General features: G+C 41.6%; 1 protein-coding gene across 2 annotated transcripts; it reads left to right on the top strand.

The window, feature by feature from the left end:
• Nucleotides 1-1,850: 1,850 nt before the first annotated feature.
• On the top strand, nt 1,851-17,645 carry ublcp1 (ubiquitin-like domain containing CTD phosphatase 1). Of its 2 annotated transcripts, XM_088604128.1 has the most exons (12): nt 1,851-2,039; nt 3,157-3,221; nt 3,867-4,042; nt 5,188-5,279; nt 5,729-5,814; nt 6,104-6,219; nt 7,757-7,864; nt 8,371-8,408; nt 10,739-10,837; nt 11,492-11,608; nt 12,553-12,680; nt 13,930-17,645. In XM_088604128.1, exons 3-12 carry the CDS (start codon nt 3,889-3,891, stop codon nt 13,955-13,957), a joined length of 966 nt encoding a protein of 321 aa, XP_088460254.1. In that variant the 5' UTR covers nt 1,851-2,039; nt 3,157-3,221; nt 3,867-3,888; the 3' UTR covers nt 13,958-17,645. The 2 variants fall into 2 exon arrangements, with proteins under 2 accessions (XP_088460254.1, XP_088460253.1); XM_088604127.1 differs by lacking the exon at nt 3,157-3,221 and having other exon boundaries at nt 1,852-2,039.
• The last annotated feature ends 5,653 nt before the right edge of the window (nt 17,646-23,298 follow it).

Consider the following 23,298-nt stretch of genomic DNA (forward strand, 5'->3'; position numbering starts at 1 on the left):
ATGACTGATATCTAGGAACACACATTGTATAATATAATCTAGATTTGTTTGTGCAAATGCAGCGGCTCATACAATAATGGCCCCTTTAACTCAGCAGCAGAAAACCTTGGATAACAGTTGAATTGCTCCAAGTTAACTACTTGAAGAGCTCAATGGGGCCATTAAGAGCAGAGCTGAAATGAACACCAGGAGACAGTGAGGCCCTCTGGGACTGGAGCTGTGCTCCACTGACAATAAAGCTTTGCAACAGCTTGAACTCACAACCCTTCTGTGAAGGGGACATCGATGGGCTGTAGAACCTGACCTGATCTGTGTTTGTCTACATTTACTGTTTGCCGAGAAGAGAGCTGTCCGTTTTGCGTGGCATCTCAGGAATATCTGCAGACCTTGTCGAAAACAGCCATTGTGGCAGGTGTGGAAAAGTCCTTGAACAGGTTCTAAGGCACATGCAGTGATCACTTCTAATCCCCCATTCATGATAATAATAGAAAGTGACCGGAATAGTACTCCGACTATTAAATCTTCCTAAAAAAGCCGCACAGAGGGAATGCACTCTGTGTGTGACTTAATGGGTGTTGTTCGGGAAAATGGCTTTTTTTTTTTGTACCAAATTAAAATCTCAAACCTGCCACCAACCTCTGCAGGGCCTGGTCTTCAGTCAGGCCCAGCTGATTGTGGAGCGATAGGATTGCGATAAGATTGGGGTGCTGCATCAACGAGGCCTCGCCGTCTCTCCGCTTAGTTATTTCAGAGGGCGTCTGTGGGCTGCAAAGTGACCACTCTCAGGTGAGGAACGGGAATAATTAATCATGGCGGCTGTGCTAGGGGGCACGTCCATAGGCCTGCACAGTAAAAGAAGCAGCAGCCTTTTCTTGTAGAGTTCGAGATGCGAAAGTGGACCTTTCCTTGAGATCTTTTGTGTCCTTTCAAAAGGGAAGCATTGTTCATGTGAACGAATAATGAGGATGTTATTAAAAAATAACCTGATACCTGGCTCATTGGGGCCATTTCCCTCTTTCATTCTTAACTTACAGTAGTTCCCTTTTCATCCCTGGTGTTCCGTTGCTTCTCTCTCAGAACCCCACACGCAACAGTCCACTGGAATATCAAATATTATTAATTACCATTCCCCGTCGCCCTCTGCTGTCTGGTTGGAGGGGTGCTCAGGGCAGCAAAACCAAAACGGGCCGGCACACAGCGAAGGTCAACAGAAATGAAGACCCTGGCTCCCAGCGCCGTCAGGTTCTGCCTCTTGAGATTCTGCATCACAAAGAGCAGCTGTGCTGAACGGCAACAGAGGAGAGGGGAATAAGTCTGCAAAACGGGTTTCACATTCAAATCGACGCCTGTGCAGCCTTGATACAGTGGGCTTAAGGGCTCAGTGCAGAAGTCGTTGATATTTCACATTTCTCCTAAGCGATTTATACTTCCATGTTCAGTTTTGATTATTGAAAAGCACACACATTGACATAAAACGCAATTTGAAAACGCAGTTGCAAGTATCCGACTATTGTATATTTAGCGTTCTGGGCAAAGCTAGGCCTAGCAACGTTATGGGAAAATAGGACAAAGACATCGCTCAAAAATGAAAATGAAATAATGTTGCAATACACATCTTTTTAACAATGCAGCAAGCCCTGAAAATTGTTGATTTAAACCTGAGGTTTGTATGACCTCAGGAGCTTTATTTTACGATACTCTATATTTGATTTTAAGGTTATTAAACTGGTCTACAGCACAACTGGCAGGGAGGAATATTATTAAATGCTTATATTAGTTGCAGCTGTAGCCTCCGGGTTCTCCGACAGCTGCTCCCTCTAGCGACGTTCATCGGTACGTGCACAGGAAGTTGAAGGCGAAGGGCGCTTGGTAACACACACTGGAGCATCACTGGGAGACCGGAAGAAACTGCTGAGTAATTAACGCTGAGGGGAATAAAACTGAAATAATCCATAAATTACGAGTCGCATAATTGTCACCCATCACCAGATAACCGGGAGGTGGCTTGGTGAAAATCGCTGATTTTTTGCAATTGATAGGTATGGATGTGTACAGGTTTGAATTGCGTTTTTAATGTACAGCGAACGAGGCCCTTGTGTTCAGTGTATGACTGATTTAAATGAACCATAACAATGATCTCTGTATTCAAACATCCCGGTTTCCGCCGGCTTCATCCTCAGTAAGGCTAATGTTTGTGAGCTGTACCTGCGTTGAAACTGAACTTCACACCGAATCGAACCGATAACGGTTCACATAGGAGAAAAAGAATGTGGACTGTAATGACTGCAACTGTAAAGTTTATTTAATTTAAACTAAACAAACATATGTACCAGGAAAATTCTAACATTATTTTATAATTTGCGTTCACTGTACACCAAAACGGTTGTAATTGTGCACTGAGACTGAGATGTTGGTGTTTGCATTAAAGTAGAACAATCAAAAGCGAGTTGTGTTGTAAATGCGATTAGACCTGTACATTACAGATAACGTATAGGTCTGGAGATTGCAATCTAATTAGTTGTTTGCTTCTTAAGGTAACGAATAACCATAATATCCATCATTTAAACAAGCAGTGCGCTCGTTAGCCAAAAGTACAAGCAAGCGTGATCCAAACTGATGTCTAACTTACGAATTTATTAAATCTACTGAGTAAACAGAGAGAAACTGTTGCAAGACTTTAGGAATTATTTTGGTGACCTTCAAGGCCTGCCAGACTGAAGTCCTCAAGGAGCAGAGTTTTCTAAACTGAATAGATCGTGTGCTAAATTCTTTAGCCATAGATGTACCCATACATGTATATCTTTAGAAACAGATGGTCTGTCAGACTGACTGAGTTGGGGCCAGGACAAGGGCTTAGGGTATTACCACAGAAATGCACAGGTTCCCTGCTTTGTTCATTCGAAGTGCGTTGATAGACCTCGATTTGCAGGAGCTGGCCTGCTTTTCAGTTTCAGAGTGAGTTGTGTGCAAGATAGATTAGTTCATCGGGCATGCCGTTGTAGAGAGTTTACTGAATATAGTCTTATCATAGCCATAGTTTTTGACAAGAATGGTTACAGATGATAAGGAGAGAGTATTCATCCCAACTACCTTATGGGCTTTTTTCACTAGCTTACTCATCAGAGCGTCTAATATTTTTAATATTGTTTCTTCAAGGAAGCCAGTGTATCAGCTTCAACAGCATTGCTGGCTGCCTGTTACAGACTCCTGCCTGCATTTGTGTAAGGAAGCACCACCGGTTCTCAGTTTTATGAAGATATTTCTGCTCCGGGATGAATCCAGAGAAGACCGATCAGATACATTTCTGAGCTCAAAGGAACATCTTAAACTGGTTGACAGTACAGATGTTTTTTAGGTCGAGCACAGAAGACTTTTGAGCTCTCTAAATATTTAAAATCGTCAGAGATCATTGACAAAGGCAGCCCACCGGATTTCTCCAGGATCAGAAGGCACAAATTGAAACTGTAGCGAAGTGCATTAAAAACTGAGAACAGGAGTCACATCTTTACACAAAGTGTAGTGGGTGTGTGGAACAAGCGGCCCAGCCATATAGCTGAACCAAATGAATCAGCTTCTTTAATCAAGTAGTTACTAACCATCAATGGCCTACTCTCAGTTGTAGCCAGTCTTATGTTATTCTGTTCTCAGAATAATACAAATCTTATTATTCCAAGACAAAATGCCCTTTAAACTAAAATTCTGTTGTTTCAGATTAAAAGCCTTTCTATTACACTCATACATTTAGACTTTTTGTATTGTGTGTACATTATGCCATGTGTGTTCAAGCTGAGTGCAAATACTAATACGGTCCCCGGAGTTCTGATTCGTTCCCAGAACGATCACTTTGTCCCATTGTATTTTCCCAGAGACCAAGCCCTTTGTTCCAGGATGTCTGTGTCTGTCATCATAAAATGGGGCGGGCAGGAGTACTCCATCACCACCCTGTGTGAAGAAGATACAGTGTTTGACCTGAAACAGTCCATCAAATCACTCACAGGTGTTCTGCCGGAGAGACAGAAACTGCTGGGGCTCAAAGTGAAAGGTAAGCCAATACAAACCCATAATGGACAGCCAACAAGTATCAGCTACAGAAGGACAGGCAGAGAAGCCCACGCATGAGTGGGTAAATGCAGTACTGTGCTTTGATAGGGCTTAAAAAATATTCGAGCTGCTGAAGGACCAGCTCGTTTCCAGCTCATTTTTCAGTTCCTGAATTATTGTTGAGAACTTTTTGGGCTATGAAGTTAGTAATTTAGAATAGCAAACCCACTGCACGAAAAATCTTCCTTATATCCATATAGAAACGTATACAGTATTTGTGTGTATACACATATACAAGTATCTGGATAAGTAGGTATGTAGACATGGAGGTGTACTGAGTTGTACAATTTTAAAATAAACATTTTTTGATCACTAGGACCTAAAGTACAGTATATATAAAAAAAAATCCATGTTTAGGAGGATTTTCATAAACAGCAGATGAACACCTCAATTATTAAGTAGCTTTTTTGCATATTCTTTTAGATTCAATATTTTAACTGATGATATTTAAACTTGTGTTTTGGGGGTATTGTTGTATATGTTTTGATTTTGTTTACTATTTAAAATAGTTATCAATTAAAATCAGGTAGAACTTAATAATAAATACACTACACACGTTTAAAGTATAGTACTGCAATGTTAAACCATTATACATATTACTTCAGCTTGGTGAATGCAAAGTACATTACACTTAGTACAGCACCTGTTGAATGAGAACAGATTTTTTTTGTAAATACTACATGATATACTTTTGCGAAATCAGCCTAGGACTGCCAGAAAACGTTGGTATCTGGATCGTTGGTCACTGAATAATCAATGATCTACTGTGATACCGCGGTACTCAAAAATGAAATGAATGCATTTGTAATTGCAATTAAAACGACTGTCTTTTGGTTTCTGTTTAAAGCAGTAATAATACACATTGACGAGTTAAAAGCAGAGTTTTGGCTTGCAGACAATATGTGAATGATTTCTTGTGTCTGTTTCGCTGATCGTGTGGTAGTGTACCTGCTGACCTCTCCGGAAGAATTCTGCATTGTTTTTCTATTCTGTGGCCTGCGAGCCAGTCTGTTAATTAAAAGGCCGTGTCTGAAATGAGGTTTTTGAAGGCACTCTTGTTGGTTCGCCCTCTCGCCTCGCGTGCAGGGAAGGCTGCAGAAGATGACATCAAGTTGGGCACGCTGAAGCTCAAGCCGAACACCAAAATCATGATGATGGGGAGCCGGGAAGAGAGCCTGGTGAGTCACGTTTTAGTGTTTCACTTTGCACCTCTGTTGATTAAAATCTCTTTCTGAACAGCCGTGAAATTAATGCAGAGGTGCATTGTCATTTTGCTTGTGTACTGCTCTGTTGTTGACCCTTGGTAGCTCTTCCTGCGTGGCTTGACACTTGCAATTTTGCAGAATAGGTCCCAAAACATTTTCCCTGACTGTCTAACACAGGAAGTTCCTTTTAACGGAGAAACACTCCGAACATCTTACTGGCTACCAGTCGTAAACCTTCAGCTCCATCATGAGTGGGCTCTTCTGGCCTTCAGGTTGGGGTTTCTGGGCTTGCTGTTTGAAAAACTATGGTATAGTAGCCACTCAGAATCCAGTATCCTGGCCGCAAAAACCTTGTGGTACCATTCTACTGTAAGCAACGCCTGCTGACTCCTGTGCTCTGCTTCATGTTCTGTATGGTGAAGGAAGATGTCCTGGGTCCGCCGCCGGAAAACGACGACGTCATTAACGACTTTGACTTTGAAGAGGAGGTTATAGAAGTGGAGAACAGGTTGGTGTTGGTGCTGACAGCTGTTAGATCTGTCTGGCTCCCAGTCTGCAGAATTCTCGAGTGATTAAGTGAGATCAATCCTATTTGCAGTCAATTTAGTCCTATTTTCGGGGGACGTAATGCTCTCATACCTATATGTTCTGAGTTGCCCCATGCCATGATAATGGAAATGTAATGCCTTCTTAGCGAATGAGGCCCATAACATGCCCCGGTTGCATCTTGTGTCTTAATTATGTGTTTTGTATTCTGGGTTTGTGCTTTAATGTATTGTCTTTTGTGTTTTTTGTAGAGAAGAAAACTTGGCAAAAATAGCCCGGCGAGTTAAAGACTACAAAGTAGAAATTCTTAACCCTCCAAGAGAAGGAAAGAGACTGCTTGTTCTAGATGTGGATTACACTCTTTTCGGTAAGCTCCTTTCTATACATAAAGTGTTAGAAAATGTTCTCTGAAGCAGCTCTGATGATGGAGTAATAATCAGGCCTCTGATCTCAGACAAATATTAAAAATAGCACAACTACACAACAGTTAGACTCTGACACATATGCACAATTAGTGGGTTCCAGACTCTTAATTACTGTAGAAAATCCACCCCTGTAATCTAAATACACAAGAAACAAAAATACCTGCATCATAATGAAAATGGATCTTGCCCAGGACTGAATCTCCCTCTCTGAAACACAGGTGCCCACAAGTGAATGCGTCATCAAAATAGGAGAGATCATTTGTAGCCTGAGGCTTCCACAATATAGGAAATCAGAGTTTTTTTCCCACAGATACTCAGAGGATCACACAGAACAGAGAGAGGCAGTTCTCAAAGTCCCCACTCCTCGTCGATGATCAAAGCAGGGGAGTGCAACTGAAAATGTGTCATGTGTGGCCTTCCTGTAGCCACAAGGGCTTCAACACTCTCCTGGCACTCTCCTGGCTCCAGAATTAACCAGAAATTGCAACCCTGCAAGCATCCTTAAAACATTAACACATCTCATTATGGCAAAGATAATGCTGAACTGAAAAGAACTGAACCCCACTCTGGTGTTGTTCAGTTTCTCTCTCCTCCCCTGATCTGTGTGTCGTGGGGCTGCAGGAGGACTGAACCCCACTCTGGTCTTGTACAGTTTCTCTCTCCTCCCCTGATCTGTGTGTCGTGGGGCTGCAGGAGGACTGAACCCCACTCTGGTCTTGTACAGTTTCTCTCTCCTCCCCTGATCTGTGTGTAGTGGGGTTACTGGTTCACAATGGCATCTCTCAGGTGGAGTAGCACTGCAGTGGTGGATGAACTAGATAACCTCCAGCACATTGGGATACTTTGGGAGGAAAAGCACCATGTACAGTAGATGCAAGAAATCATTATGGTGTTTCATCGATCAAAACTAGCATCTGATTCAAAGCCTATGTATATTACTCCATCTCCCTGTGAAATGTAGAGTGAGTTCTTCAGGTTTTCTGAAGGGCTTTTTGCATGAGAAAACATTAAGATGCGAATCTGAGATCTACTGATTCAGACCCTCTTACTCTGTTAAAGACCCAGGCTGCACACACAGGAGATCAAGTCTTCACACACAGCACCCTGCCTGTAGAGCTCACTCCCAAAACCCACTAGAATGTCAAGTGAGGGTTATTGGGCTTGTTTTTTCTTTCTGTTTCCTTCTTTACTCCCTGTGCTATTGTAAGATGGCTTGACTTTTTTTTAATTAAAAAGCACTTATAACTAAAATTATATCAATTATAAATTATAACTAAAATTAATTAATCAGAATTCCTTGGTGAGCCCAATTTTCCCAAGAGCTGTTTGGATTCCCCACCACAAATATAAAGATATTTAAGATAAAAAGATTCATGCTTTTGAGAGGAAATGGTTCTTACATGGCCTCATGTGCTGAGAACTTGCTTTCCTCCAGAGTCTCTGATTTTCTTTTCCCCACTTTTTTCAAATAACCTCTAGATCACAAGTCCTGCGCACAGTGTGCAGATTCCGGGCAGGAGCTGATGAGGCCGTTTCTGCACGAGTTTCTCACCTCTGCGTACGAAGATTACGACATTGTCATCTGGTGTAAGTCAAGAAAGTTACAACCGAGCTGCATCATCTACGTGCCACATTTCCAAGCCTGCGATGTCTTTGGATTTGTGTCGGCAGCATGCTTAGAAGCCTTAGTGTTTCTATGAACAGTGTGCTGAATCCCATGAAAATATATACTAGAGGTATGCTTACAATGTTCAGGTGAAAAGGGGGGTAGGTATTGTGTTCCAGTTGCCATAATAAGTGAAAATAATGGTGCAGTAGATTAGAGCTGGTAAAATAAATATTCAGTCACTTGTAATAGAAAAACAAATTTTTGTCTTTCCCAAAAGGGGGATATTGAGGATTCATTTTGACTGATTTGAAAAGCCAAATCTACTGGCTAGTTATTATACTTGCTGTTTGCCTGATAATGCAGAGAAATTATTTGTGAATGAAATGATAAAAGTACTTCTTATGAATTTTGAATTATGAATTTTTAAAGGGTCTGTACAATGTAAATTAACAGAAAAATATTTCTTCTGAACATGTCTGTATAGCTGCTACTAGCATGAAGTGGATTGAAGCTAAGATGAAGGTAGGTTTGATTATTATTATTGCTCCAAATGTCTTGCACATTTTAGTAGTGTCAAGTTTACATTTTAGTGTTTTTGTTTGCTTTAAAGCTTATTGGTTATCGGAACAGTAATGTGATTTGTAAAATCCTACACCTTTTTTGTAATTAGTTTTTTCATTTTGGAAATTTGTAAGCCATGTGTAAAAACAACCTAAAGTGTACAATCAAGGTACAGTATACAGTTATGCCAGCAGCCATATCACCCTGCAACTCACAACTGGCAACCCACTGAAGCTAAGCTAAGCCTGGTCAGTACCTGGATGGGAGACCTCCTGGGAAAAACTAAGGCTGCTGCTGGAAGAGGTGTTAATGGGGCCAGCAGGGGGCGCTCACCCTGCGGTCCATTTGGGTCCTAATGCCCCAGTATAGTGACGGGGACACTATACTGTAAACAGGCGCTGTCCTTCAGATGAAACATAAAACCAAGGTCCTGACTCTCTGTGGTCATTAAAAATCCCAGGGCGTTTCTCGAAAAGAGTAATGGTGTTACCCTGGCCAAAATTTCCTATTGGCCCTTACCAATCATGGCCTCCTAATAATCCCCATCTATGAATTGGCTACATTACTCTGCTCTCCTCCCCACTGATAGCTGATGTGTGGTGAGTGTTCAGGCGCACTATGGCTGCCATCGCATCATCCAGGTGGGGCTGCACATTGGTGGTGGTGGAGGGGAGTCCCCATTACCTGTAAAGTGCTTTGAGTGGAGTGTCCAGAAAAGCGCTATATAAGTGTAAGCAATTATTATTATTATTATTATTATTATTATTATTTTACTGCCTCAATTACTGTATTTGATTGAAGCATTAGAACCTCTGCAATTTTTCCTGCAGAGGGCGATGTTGTTTGCTGGTCGAAAAATTGGATTTGCCAGACTAAAATCTTGACTGCACTTAAAATCTCTAGGGAAGCGTAGTTAAAAAATTAGACATTATTTTCTCCAACAGCATTAGAATGTATGTGTCTTTTGGATGTCATGAGACCTGAAGGTTACTTAAGAATACAAGAAAAATTTAAGTTCTTTATAGTATAGTATATAAGTATATGCTTGTCTCCATATAGTCTTTCTGTAAATATTCAATTCTTCAATCCTGCATGAAAAGTGCATTCTTTTAAGACTATATCCAGAGCAGTAATATATTTTAGTAATGCAGAGAACAAAAATATGCACAGTATTCAGAATGAGGTCTTTCTAGTGCACTGTACAATTTTAACACAACATCTTGACTTAAATTATACACTTTTGACTATAGAACCTAATATTTTGTGTGTTCTATTGCTTTCCCATATTGTTTTAGAAAGTGATGGATCTATTTAAATACGTTTCTCAACAGCTTTTCATACTGTTTCCCATCTTATACTTATAATTAGTTTTTGCAGCCTTTATGTTACACTCTGCACTTGTGTGCGTTTAATGTCATTTTCGAGGTGTTTTTACACAGCCTTAAATATTGCGTAGTCCAAATTGAGATCCCTGGGGTACTCCACCAATTACATCAACCTGAGCATCCTTTCTGTTCTGTGATCCATTAACTAATTCTAAACCCAGAAGCATGCATTACTGTGAATGCCTACAATCTGAGAGTTCCTCTTTCACGAGGCTCTTTATCAGAAGCTTTCTGAAAATGTACCATGTTCTACGTACGTGATCCATTACTGCTGTTTCCGTGTCCTCTGCTTTCAGATTTTTACAAGTTGAACAGGATCGGTATCATTCCTGTAATAATTTAATACATTTTAGGACTACCCTCAATCAGGCGTGTTATCTGAAAAATCCCCAAATGGACAGCCGCAGGAGAAAAAACAGAGTCGGTCTCTGATCCACTATCCTTCCCACCTGTCTGTATGGTAAACTGGTCACACATTGAGACCATTGTAGTCAGAAATAATTGAGCTCATGTTTCATTAGTAAGTTGATGAGAGGCTGCCTGAAGTTCTGTAGGCTGAAATTGTTGTTAGAAATAAAATGCTTTTTTTTTCTTTTTGAAACTAAGGCCTCAGCCTAGATAAAATGTCTAAAACCGTAAGTAGGCCAGTCCCAGACACCAGTCACTATGGCTGCCGTCATGTCATCCAGGTGGGGCTGCACATTAGTGGTGGTGGAGGGGAGTCCCCATTACCTGTAAAGCGCTTTGAGCAGAGTGTCCAGAAAAGCACTATGTAAATGTCAGGAATTATTCATTATTATTATTACTAGTCAGCACTGGTCATTAAGGGCCCAGCTGGGATAAAATCCAGCACACAGAAAGCTGTAGTAAGGACACTTTGGCTAGACTGTGCTCTTTGTGTTGCAGGTGCTGGGGGTGACCAACAACCCCAACTACAAGATAACCTTCATGCTGGACAGCGCGGCCATGATCACTGTGCACATCCCGAAGAGAGGCGTGGTGGAGGTGAGCGCACCCCAAGTCGGCTTTACTGCATTACGGTGCACCCCACTAGCACAGTTTTTCACTTCATGTTTCTGCTGTGGCCTGCTTGCCTGTCACTGTTGGCCTGGACTTCTCCTAGCCACCCAAAAAAATGACTAAAAGAAATAAGCTCTTGAAAAAACAGTTAGACTAGTCTGCCTACTGTGACACTGAAAATGCATTAAGAGAACTTATGGTCATAAAGAAGTTTTGTTAAAAAGAAATCCTCATGTTTTTCAAGTTGTGTAATTCATTTCTAAAGCTATATGAACTGCTTCCAATCTTTAAGGTTGTTGCAATAGGTTTCTGTGCTCCACATTATTTAATCTTTTTGGTTTTTATATTGTTTCTTCAGTTTATACCCAGGAAGAGGTCACCTTTTCTTTCCCTTCCTGTCATATTTTCATTTCTGCTTCACAAAGAAGCTCCTGTTTCAGAGAATCACCCCATGAGCTGTCCTTGCCACCTTTAGTAGCTGTAATTGCAAGTTTTAGGCTTTTGCCCAAATATTAACTGTGATTACAGTATGTACTATCGTTATCCTATAATACTGCATATTGCCTTGGAATAGAAATCTGCCAAATGATGGTTAATAATAAAAGTGTTAATGAAAGTTATTACTGTACTCGTTCCCAGGTGAAACCTCTGGGTGTGATCTGGGGGAAGTATTCCGAGTTCTACAATAAGAAAAACACTATTATGTTTGATGACATCGGCAGGAACTTTCTGATGAATCCCCAGAACGGGCTGAAGGTAATTGCACCTTATTAAAAGGATTCAAGCTGATAGTGGCAGAGTCATTATGTTAACTACCCTCTTAATCATTTCACACAAGGACTGCACTGTCTTTGTGAGGCTCTCATGAAAAAAACCCTTTTATCTGTCTGGGTAGTTTCTGTGAAGCGCAATTATGTTGTTAGGGTAGCAGTTACAGTTTGTGTGCAAAGAAAAAACAATGCAATCGGTCCTGGAACTTGTCCTTGTGCTTCCTGGGTATATGATAGTGTGGCTGTAATGCTGTAGCACTGTCATTGAGAAGGAATACATTTAATTTGCAGGTCCCACGTTTATAGTTAGAGGACTCAAAAGAGCACAGCAGCCTGAGATTCAGAGGAAATATTCACCTTGGTGGTTTGCACACAGGCTGAGCTCTGTCCTGAAACGTGGCTCGTCTCACTAGCCGGTTATAACCGTGATCACCCAGGTGGAGGCAAGACAGCGAGCTGATCATCAGGGTAGGGTTGGGCTGCTCTAGGCAGACAGCGCCTCCTCCTCCTGTGACCTGCCCTAGACGTGCAGACCCTCAGCGATGTCGGCGAGAGACCCCTGGCTCATCTGTCAGACGCTCACAGCTTGTCTGGTCATCAAGGGGGTTGCCCCTGGGCGTCTGGAGTTGTAAGTTTCCTTGTCAGAAGGGGCCAGGGAGATGTTGCTGCCAGGGAGCCGAGCCTTAAAATAATTGGCAATTCCAAACCTTAGGAGAAGTCAAACTAGCTCTGACAAATTCACATCAGCCACAGTTCCTGCTAGTCTGTTAAGTCAGTTTTATGCACAGTTCTACATGTTCTACACATTAACTGCATGCATCTCTTAATCCTTGGTGACTTTTTGCTTTCAGCTATTTTAGAAATGCAACATGCAGAATTCATTCTGTTTGTGCTTCTTGTACACACAACTTTTATTTCCTTTTACCACAGGTTAGACCATTCATGAAAGCACATTTAAATCGGGATAAAGACAGAGAACTTTTCAAACTCTCCCAGTACCTCAAGGAAATCGCTAAGCTGGAAGATTTTTCAGATCTTAATCACAAGCACTGGGAAAGGTGGGTTGATTTATTTGAGTAAAATCTACACAGGTACAGTACATCAGTGGCCTTGCTGGGGGTGAGGCAGGGTGCCAACACCTCTAATATCTGCAGGCATTCAGTGAGATTACGTTTGTTAAAGCAGTTTTTAATGGAAATATCTGAATTGTGAGCAGTCTACATCCTAATAGCTGCTGACATAAGAATGTTGGTGTCTGAGATGGATTCCTTGCTTTTTCACAGCCTGAAAAAAAAATACACGGACTTATTTCAAAAGCTTATAACATTTGAAATGAGGATTATACAGTCACCAAACTTTACACTCATCTAGACGTTCACTCATTGCATTTTAAAGCTTATAGAATTGTACAGTGCGCTTTTCCTGGTTAACAGAGGCTTAGTGAGTCACCAAGTGATTTTTTTAGCAAAAAATGAGGTGGCACATAAACAGCATAAAGTTGAGATTTACATACAAAGGTTATTTAGGAATTAGTGATCTAATTCTGGGTAAAATTTCATTTTTGGAATGTTCCTCAATTTCCGAGATCTACAAAGTGTGAAAATGAGAAAAGCTTTTTTTGAAGCAGAACTGAAGAAAAGGGTGGTGTTACCCATGGGTATAACCTGAGGAATTATTAGGAGTTGACAGGTCAAATTTCAGACTTTTTTAAGAATATCGCTTTACTTGCATCAAATCAGAACTGCATTCAAATCAGAGCCGTATGGTGACATTGGCTTGTGGAATTGCCACAAAATAATCCTGCATTACTCAAATCTGTACATCACAAAAAAATGTGTGAATTCCTTCCCATACTATACTGTAACCCAGGGAGCTCCCGGGTCTTCACCAGAATGTTTTTCGAGTCAGGACGTCTTTGAAAACAGAATGTAAAGTTGGAAATCCTGAGATGTGCACATGACCTGTTTCTGCCCTGCTGTACAGTATGTCTGAAGGCAGGTTGCTCATTAATTTAATATCCTACAAGAATTACCATTATTTATCTGTTAAATTGTGTTTGTCACCTATACATTTGCTAAATTTAACACTCAATCGGTCTAGCAATTGTTAGTTAAGGTCCTAAAGCACGCAAATTGAAGCATGACAATACCACAACAGTAATTGTGTCCGGAACTGTTTATGTTACTCTAAGATTCTGTGCAATAAAATGATGTGCTTTCTGTGACTTACATTAAAAGTCAAGAAGCGATTTCCCTACTGGGATCATTGCTTATGTGTTTTTTTTTTTTTTGCTTTGTTGGCTTACAGGTACCTTTCCAAGAAGCAGAGCCAATAGCACTTCCTGTGTGGAGATCTGTGTGCAGGGCATTCCTTCAGAGGAGAAGCAGTGCTGGACACTCACGCCAACGCCAAAACTCCCGTTGAGTTCTTTTCTGTGTGCTCTCCCCATTAACTGTGTAACAAGTTCAGGGCAAAAACTTCCAAAGCAAAAGAGCGTTTCTTTCTCCATCTCCACGCCTCCATGTCTTTCACCCTGTCGGTCTCACTCTTGTGTCACTTCTGGCTCCACGCCTCTCATGGTGTCTCAATCAATCTGCCTTTCACTCCTTTGCTCTCTTAACATTTCGCTCTCTTCCATTCTCATTCTGTCTCTGTCTTTCACTCTTATTCTGTCATTTATCCCGTCTCCCTCTCTCTGTGTCGCACACAAACCACACAGACCCACGGGGACCCCAACTTGACAGACATTTCCATCGGCCAGGAGTCCCTGACAAACCCGAACCTGCTTCCTGCCAACAGTGGCAGCCACGGTCTGAATGCACTGCCTTCACAGCACTGCTTTCACAGCCCTGCAGCTCAAGCCGGTAGCTGGTGTAAAGGAAAAGGCCAGGGGCTGAAAACGAACCTCTGTTTGTGTTTTGGCCATCTTGACTTGTGTGTGAGCAGTGCCGTCTTGCTGGTATCACACCAGTGTTCTGTGCTGCTGGTATACCCACATGGCTGACACATACAGTCCAAGAAGACTGGGGCTTCTGTCATTTTCTCAGACTTTAGAAACGCACAACAGTGAGTCGCAGCGCTGGGGATTGGTTTGTCCTCCATTTCCCTTCTTGTGCTGCATGTCTCTGCTGGCCCAAAGCATGTCAGGCAGAGGTTGCCCAGCACAGGAGGCTTTAAAGCCCCAAGCTGCTATCCTAGTCCTGCCTTGTGCTTGTGGTTGCAGATTGCTGGGTTTACCTGCATTCTGCACATATGACTGAACTTCGTAACTGCAGTATCTGGGTTTTGTTTAGGCATAGATTAGAGTCACCTGCCATCAAGCAATGGAGTTCTTGACTGGCTGGTTTTAGGTGTGTAATTTATAAGGATTTCTTCCAAATACTAGATCTTCCGTATTATTCCAGTCCAATATTTATGTCCAACAAGCTCATAAACTTTTTGATTTCCATGCTCGTGAATTCAGTCCTATAGTTTGACAGGTATCAAAGACCTGAAGCAGAATGGTTCCAGTACGTGACAACCCATGTGACAGATATGTGTTTGCCATCAGGTGTTTACAGTTTGTTCTGAGGTCTGAGGAACTGTATCCTGTTCAGAAATTCTATAATTAATTAGCTTTTAGAAGACAATAAGACATCAATGTCTTCTAAAGTTTATAAAAGACATTAATAAAAACTAAGAATATCCTTCTATTTTCATAGCTAAGTGTTATCTTCATTAAACCATTACCTGCGTAATTGATCAGTTACTTAAACAAGTGCTTCTAACTTTCAAATAACAGGTGATTCAGGATGAACTGTAAGAATAACTGGACTGGGTCTATCCCAGGCTATCGAGTGTTGTAGACCCCTGCCTTAAAATATTTTGTTACTGAGAGCAAATGGCATTTTTCAGTGAAGACAAGTTGCATTTTTAGTGAGGACTTTTTTCAGCTTGAGGTTTAATTGGGGTTGCCTTTAACAAACCATGTAACAACAGTCTGAATTAAATTACATCTTTGTCTTTCTCTTCATAGTGTTTAATAAAAAACATACAATAGGATAGGCTAAATAAAGTCCAGTACTATAATTTATTACATTGCTTTACTGCCTAACAATATGTATGAGCAAAAAAGCTTATGAAGAATAAAATCTTCTGAAGAATACATAATTCACACACAGTAGCTGCACCAATATATTTCCATAAATACATTCAGTTGCTCATCAGGTTTACTGTAAATTTTGGCAGTTGCCACAGGCATGATGCCAAACAGCCATTGTGTGACCCAATACACAGTGATGTCTTCAGATATGTCAGATTAAGATTTTTTGTCCTCATTTGAAAAAGTGTATGAATTTAAACAAGCCAGAATAACAACTGATCATATCTTGAACTTTAAGTGTTCCTTAATAATATTGTATGTTGTAGAAGTGCCCATGGCAATTTGCATAGATTGGCGTCACTCGTTTTAAAGGAGAGCTTTGGAAATGACAGCCTTCATTGTGCAAAGGGGATGGTTATTCACCACATTTTGAGCCCCGCACTTGAGTTTGCAGTTTGGAGAAAGAGTTTCCTACTTTTATTTTCTGTGCCCAAGGAAAGTGCCTTGGATGGATTTGTATGGGATATTTGCTGTAGCTGCATTGATTAGAAAAAAAAAAAGGCTTGATATGTTTTATTTTTTGTCAGTTTTAGAAATATTGTTGAGCTCGTAGTCCGAATCCAATCCCCCCAGCACTAAGCATGTAGTTCCTCTCCCTTCCTCTGCTCTCCCTCCTGCCCTTCTTAGGCGAGTCTCTGTGATGCTGCCTGGAAAAGGAATGATTCCCAGTTTCCCACGCATCGGCTCTGTCACATGGAGTGGCCATGGAGCCTTCCATTCTTCATTCCAGCGGAGGATGTAATTATCTAATTGCAGTGATTAGATAAGTGGAGCGGGTAAACCTTTCTCCAGGTCCTCCGCAGGCAAGGTTGTGAAGAGACTTAGTCAACATATTGGATAAGAAAAGCACTGGCCATTCGTGAGCTCAGTAATTTCACAACAAAACCCAGACGGGCTGCTGTCACCAGTCAGCTTGAGCTTTGTTCTCCTGGTAAAAGCAGATAATCCAGAATCAATGCGTATTTCACTGCACCCCAGTTGTGTTAAAGAAGCAATACAGTGCCTGTAAAAGTCCTGCGCATCTGCTTTGTTTCTCGTCCACTGTCATGCACATTATTTTCTGAGCATGGTTGTTGGTTCTGTGTCATCATTAAACGGCTGAATAATTGTGTTACCTGAACTGCAGGTGATGTCATTGCTTGGTGGTAGCGATAGGCATAATTGCAGTTAATGTGACCATAATTTAACATGCTGTAGCTGTAGAGGCCAGCAATGTGCAGTTGTTGGCAATTTTAATGCAAGGTTCTGCACTGTGGTTCATAACTTTCAGACTCTTCTGCATTTAAAGATTCTGAAAATTTGACACAAGTTCTCGGACGTCTGTGACTGTGAAATAACTCGTCTTGATCCTGAATGGTGGAGAGTGCAGTGAATAGTGCCCAATTAGTTGATTTGATTAAAGGAAACAAGCAGTTCCTGGAAGAGCTGATCGCTGTTGATTTGGGTTAGTTGTGCTTGTGTACCAAAATGAGTTTTTAGTTTTTCTGAAAGTTCCCTACAGGAGAGAAAGGGATGTGTGGAACCTGATGCACTGTGGAGATTCCTGAGATTACGTAGAGTAACTTTTTACATTTTTGTGAGCCCCTTTCGCGCAGGATGTGATTATGATCCACCGGACCTCTCCAGATGGCCTGGTCCAATGGTGTGATCTCTAAGTTCAGCACAGTGCCTCAGCCACAGCACCATTGCAGAGCAATTCCTGACACTTTTGTGTTAAACAAGCATTACATGGTGACAACGTCTGCCCAGAAGCCCATTTTGTGTTGATTGTCGGGTTGTTACATGTTAACCTGTTTAAAGTGGAACAAGTGATGTGTTAAAAGATTCCAGACAGGAACATATCAGAGTTGTAAATAATAAAAAAATGAGCCTTTTTAATGAACTTTGCTGCTCTGTGTATTTTTTTAAACTCTAAATGCCACTGTTTGTATTCTGAAGAAGACTGAAATGCTGCAGCTTTGGAAAGGAGCTCTTGTACTTCATATCCTCAGTATTGATGATATCACAAGGAAGTAAAAACTAATAACAAATAGTAAACCCCGAATTAAATTGTAAGAGTAACTTATAACAAAATGATTTAAAAATATTTAAAGCTGGATGTTGCAGTAGTTTTCCTGTTCAGCTGAAGACAAATCATTAGTTGTACCTGTCGTAATCTCCAGTTCCATGGTTGCAGGTTTTCAGTGTGAGACAACAAAGTGTTGGCTCCCAAGGTTGGAATTATCTCAGAAGTAGCAGATACAAAGGTCGGGTCTTTGCTTTTTAGCCAAAACAACAACTGATCTTATCTTGAAGTTAAAGTGCTCCTTAATAATATTGTATGTTGTAGGAGTGCCCGTGGCAATTTGCATAGAGATTGGCGTCACTCGTTTTAAAGGAGAGCTTTGGAAATGACAACATTCAAAAGACAAGATTGTGAATTTTTTTAAAACCATACATAATCTTCATTTTTCTATTATAAACCAGCCTGCATTTTTTATTTATTTTCTTTTTTTTTTTCAAATTTCCTCCTGCTCTTTACCGGAGGTGTTTGTGAGCTGCTGAGGGTTTCCAGAATCCCCTGCGGGTTGTAATTTTTTACCACCACTGTCTTTCTTCCTCCGAGCGTGGCGTTTAATGACCCGTGTGTGAACACGCGGCGAGGGGCTGTTGGGGAAGTGAGCCTGTGTTGGCCCGTCAAGGCACAGATTTACTGCCTGCTGTGCAGCACTAGTGTGTGAACTGGCAGCTTCACTTCAGTATTCCAGCACAAGGACTTTCCAGAGATAAATAATTGCTTACACTTATATAGCGCTTTTCTGGACACTCCACTCAAAGTGCTTTACAGTTAATGGGGACTCCCCTCCACCACCACCAATGTGCAGCATCCACCTGGATGATGCGCCGGCAGCCATAGTGTGCCAGAACGCTCCCCACACATCAGCTATCAGTGGGGAGGAGAGCAGAGTAATGAAGCCAATTCATAGAGGGGGATTATTAGGAGGCCATGATTGGCCAGGACGCCCTGGAATTTTTAATGACCGCTGAGTCAAGACCTCAGTTTTTACGTCTCATCCGAAGGACGGCGCCTATTTACAGTATAGTGTCCCCGTCGCTATACTGGGGCATTAGGACCCACATGGACTGGGTGAGCACCCCCTGCTGGCCCCACTAACACTTCTTCCGGCAGCAACCTTAGTTTTCCCCAGGAGGTCTCTCATCCAGGTACTGACCAGGCTCACACCTGCTGAGCTTCAATGGGCTGCCAGTTGTGAGCTGCAGAGTGAGATGGTGACGTTGCAGGAAGTCGAGAATTCCTTTTCACCTTAGAATATCAACATGGCCTATTTCAGAACTCATGTCACCTATGGTGGTTTTAAAAAAAACCAACAACTTCGAAATATCCATTACACCACCACTCATGATAACTGCTGTGACTGGATGCGAATTAGCCTGTTCGACCATTTCTTCAAATGCATAGGTAATCATTCCCCTTTTCTGCTTAGGAAGTTTTCAAAAGTCCTCATCTTTTGTTCTCAGGTGTCCAGTCTGATTTCAGGGCTTGGGTTATTGTTTCGTTGTGTACTTCGGCATAACATCTAGTGTAGCTGGCACATGACCTTGCACAGGTCTGAATGCAAGCTGTTGTCCTCATGCAGCACTTATTTTCTTAACAAAGTACGACATACAAAGTCATATTCACACAAACATTTATTTTTTTTGACCGCTGGGGAAACGGAGGGAAAAACGTCTTCCCCAAAAGCAAAACCTCACTGATCTAATGGCAGAGAAAAACACGGACGTCCTCAGCAGCTGGCGAACCCCTGTGCTTCACCCTGCCAGACGGGATGTGTTTCACCACATTCCCGGACTTTGGCTTTTGTGGCGGCTCAGTCCTCACATGCTTTGGAAAGTACTGTACATAGTACCTTTCTGAAGGTTTACCATGGTAAGTGTACAGGGTATTTTTGCAGGTTTTTCTGTTATTTTCAGACGGTCCTTCCATTTGGTTATGTTCATTTGTCATGGTTTTTCACATGGGATGTATCCGTCTGTACTATATTTCTTTTTGCCCTACGGTTATTTTAACAATTTGCTGGTGTTTTACTCCAGTATATTCTGCTTTATAGAGGTATATTCCATTTTACTGTAGTGTATTTTTCTTTCTAGCATTATATTTTACTTTGTTCTGTTTTACAGCAGTATTCCCTCTATAAGCTGTACATTCAGGATCATAAATGTCTATATTTCAGAAGCTAATCCCGCACTTCAGAAACTAATGGCTATTGATTGCTGATCACACTGCTCGAGTCTTTACAGCCTCCTCTATCCACAGCTGTGCAGTTAGCAGCTGAGCACTGCTGTGAGGAAGAGAAGAGATAAGGTGACAGTGATCGAGCAGCAGCTCCTTGACCTTCACTGCTCTCCCATGCAGAAGCCCTGCTTGGTGTAGCAGGTATGGCAACACCTCTTCGCGAGAAAGAAAGGCACTGCAGAGAATGGTCAATATGGCCCAGAAGATCATCGGCTGCGGTCTCACCGAGATTAAACAGCTCTATGAGGACCGCTGCTGTGGTAGAATTCTGGCCATCACAGAGGACAGTCACCACCCCGGGCATGAGCTCTTCACCCCACTGCCCTCAGGGAAGAGATATAAGAGCATACGGACACTTACCACTAGATTCTTCAATAGCTTCTATCCACAAGCAGTGAGATTGGCAAACACATTTAGCCATCCCTCTCGGACCACACCTACACCATCACAATCTCCCTCTTTATGATTTCTTCTCTATTGCACATCTCCAGTCATTGTTTACATTCAAACTCTCTACATGTTTACTTGCACATTGTCTACTGTTTGTTTGTATATTGTCTTAATGCACTGTTTGCACTTTGTTTTGTTTTTTACACTTGTTTTTACAATCGAGAGACTTTCTGTAAGTAAGAATTCCATTGTGCCAGTACCGGTTACATATGGCAATAAAGTTCAAGTTCAAGGAGATACTTGCAGCCTGCTGTATCACCAAGTAGTCCTGAAACACTGCCGTTTCATATTTAAGGGCCTGGCTGGGACAAAAACAGTCCAGTGGAATTAAAGAGAATGGCCCTGGAGCAGGGCCCTGTGTTTCTCTGCTTGTCGTGAGAAACCGGACAGTGGAGCTTGCAGTTTGTGAGCTGAGCTGCCACTCATCCGCAAAGATCCCCTCAAACATACTAACATCTCAGTGGTTTCCAAGTCATCCCCCCTTCCCCGGCTTGTGACAGACCAATCTCCAAAGGGAGGAACTTGCCATTTGCAAAAGTGTGGTTTGTTACAACACTGGAGTTGTTGCCCCAGTGCTGAGGGACTGTCTGATAAACTGCACTGCAGCTTATGAATGTTAAATGCATTCTAGAATAATATTTTGTTGAGCAAAAGGAATGAAATGTATTTGACAAAGTTTTTACTCTTAAGTTGTTTACAGGTGAAAATCAGTTTTTATACCTGTTCTAAGCACACATGCTGTACTAAAGGATAACTATTAAAACCTACTGGTTAACAAAGATCACATGTTGAAGGCAGGCTGGCACTTTACTCTTTAATGAAACATACCTTGCTCTGAAAGCAAGCAGCAGAAGAGATATGCATCAGCCCGAGGTGTCAGATTGCCTTTTGTGATCGTGCTGAAATACAGTGTTATATTTAACAGACTTTAGGAGGAGGTGAAATTGTAATTTTGCACTTTACGTATAAACATTCTCTGGCTGCCAACAACTCTGTGTGTGTCTTTTCTTGCAACCCTCCCTTTACCCCATCTTCACCTTTACAGCTGCCTCCCTGGTTCATTCCACTTAAGTTTAGGGAGGTTGTGTCTTCAGCGTGAGCTCACCAGATGAGTTGACATCAAAGCATTAAGCTCGCTATACCTCTACATCGGCTCATTGTGTCGTCATTAGAATTAGGTTCTTCGGGCAAAGTTGTTGGGGCACAGGAGGGAGAGTGCAATGCCTACCTGTGCATCTCTGAGGGTGAGAATGGCTGGGATCTGTGCATCATGGGGGCAGCTTCTAGATGCCAGAGCAGTCCCAGGAAGAGCTTCTCAACTGCAGTACTCCAAGCCCACAGGAACAGCAGCAGGCACAGCTGAGTCCCCTTCCTCCATCCTAGCAGGTATGGGGGCCACGAACAACACAGCAGCGCAATCCCAGAATGCAATGGGTACTGGGAGTGTGCAGTTCAGCTTCATCACTGCAGGGTGCCCTATTTGATTCCTGGTATGTGGCCTTCATGATCTGTATTTATTACCCTGGTGGGGGTAGCAGCATTGATTTTCTTCCCCCTTTCTCCTGTGCCATGTGTGAGCTCAGAGCCCAGGTTCTGGCTGTGATCCAAAGGAATACATTAGTATTTTCTAATTTTATTCATCAGCAGGGTGAAGGCAATGGTGTCTGTCAGTGACTCGTTTAAGAGACCTTCCTCACTACAATAGCTTATGAATGAAGAAAATAGAAGCCAAAAAACCACTCATGTAGAAGATTCTGGGATTCTTTAGTTTGTTTTCTATTTTATACATTTTCGAGTCACCCAGACAAAATTAAACTAATCTAGGCTTTATCTTTGCTTTATCTGTTTTGCAAAACCAGCTAGGGAAACAGAGTGAGGGAAAGGACATAAATGATATTGGCACTAAACCCACTCCCACCATCTGCTAGAAAATGATCCCAGACTTTATGGATCAGTAAATTACACATCATCATTAACCATATTAAAGCCACTGTCTATATTGCTTTGCTTAATGAGGGAGGTGGAGCCTTGTTCTGTACAACTGTCCACAGTGAGTTTAATCACCCAAATAATGAGCGATTGTGGCTGTTATTAGATCTTCTAATCCTAAATGAATATATTAATTTATACAGCCTTTATGGATTAGTGCTGTAAATCAAACCCGATGCATAAAGAGAGGTGGAAGTGTGGAGCAAGCTGTCCAGCTACACTGCTGAAGCCTGTACTCTGGAATTTATATACAGCAAAAGCTTATTGTTATTAGTTTATTTATTATTATAAAGTATATATTATTATTAACTTCTGGACAGAAGCTACTTTCACCTACATTGTTGGAATTGCATTGTAATTTGCAATTGCATTGAAAATGGTGAACACAGAACACAGGTCTACACAAAGGGTGTTCGTTAACTACTAACCACCAAATGGGCTGTATGGGCTAAATGTGTTCTTCTTGTTTGAAACTGTTCTTATCTTGGGATCAACTGACTGCACTCTAGCGTGCCAGATGGACTAAATTATCTCTTTTGGTGATTCGATTCTTCTAATGCTTTCTGTAAGCACAACCCTGGTCAACCCTGTGTGAATGTTATAAAGATCGATTTTCATTACTTTGCAGACACATTCTGTACAATGATGTATCTACTTTATAGTCCTGAACTATATACAGTACTGTATATGTTGTGCTTCAGACCCAATGTGAATTCTGCCATTAAATTACTTTTCTACATACAGGATCATACACAACCGATTTTTAAAATGCCCATGTTACACCAACAGATTTGTATTTGCT

This window comes from Lepisosteus platostomus, chromosome 13 (genome assembly GCF_059453375.1).
Source record: "Lepisosteus platostomus isolate fLepPlt1 chromosome 13, fLepPlt1.hap1, whole genome shotgun sequence".
NCBI lineage: Eukaryota > Metazoa > Chordata > Actinopteri > Semionotiformes > Lepisosteidae > Lepisosteus > Lepisosteus platostomus.

Bases quoted from the DNA above. Each gene is read 5' to 3' on its own strand.
- ublcp1 (XM_088604128.1), top strand. From the start codon at position 3,889: ATGTCTGTGTCTGTCATCATAAAATGGGGCGGGCAGGAGTACTCCATC. The intron at 4,043-5,187 runs GTAAGCCAATAC...CCTCGCGTGCAG, and splicing joins GCTGGGGCTCAAAGTGAAAG to GGAAGGCTGCAGAAGATGAC. The intron at 5,815-6,103 runs GTTGGTGTTGGT...TGTTTTTTGTAG, and splicing joins GTTATAGAAGTGGAGAACAG to AGAAGAAAACTTGGCAAAAA.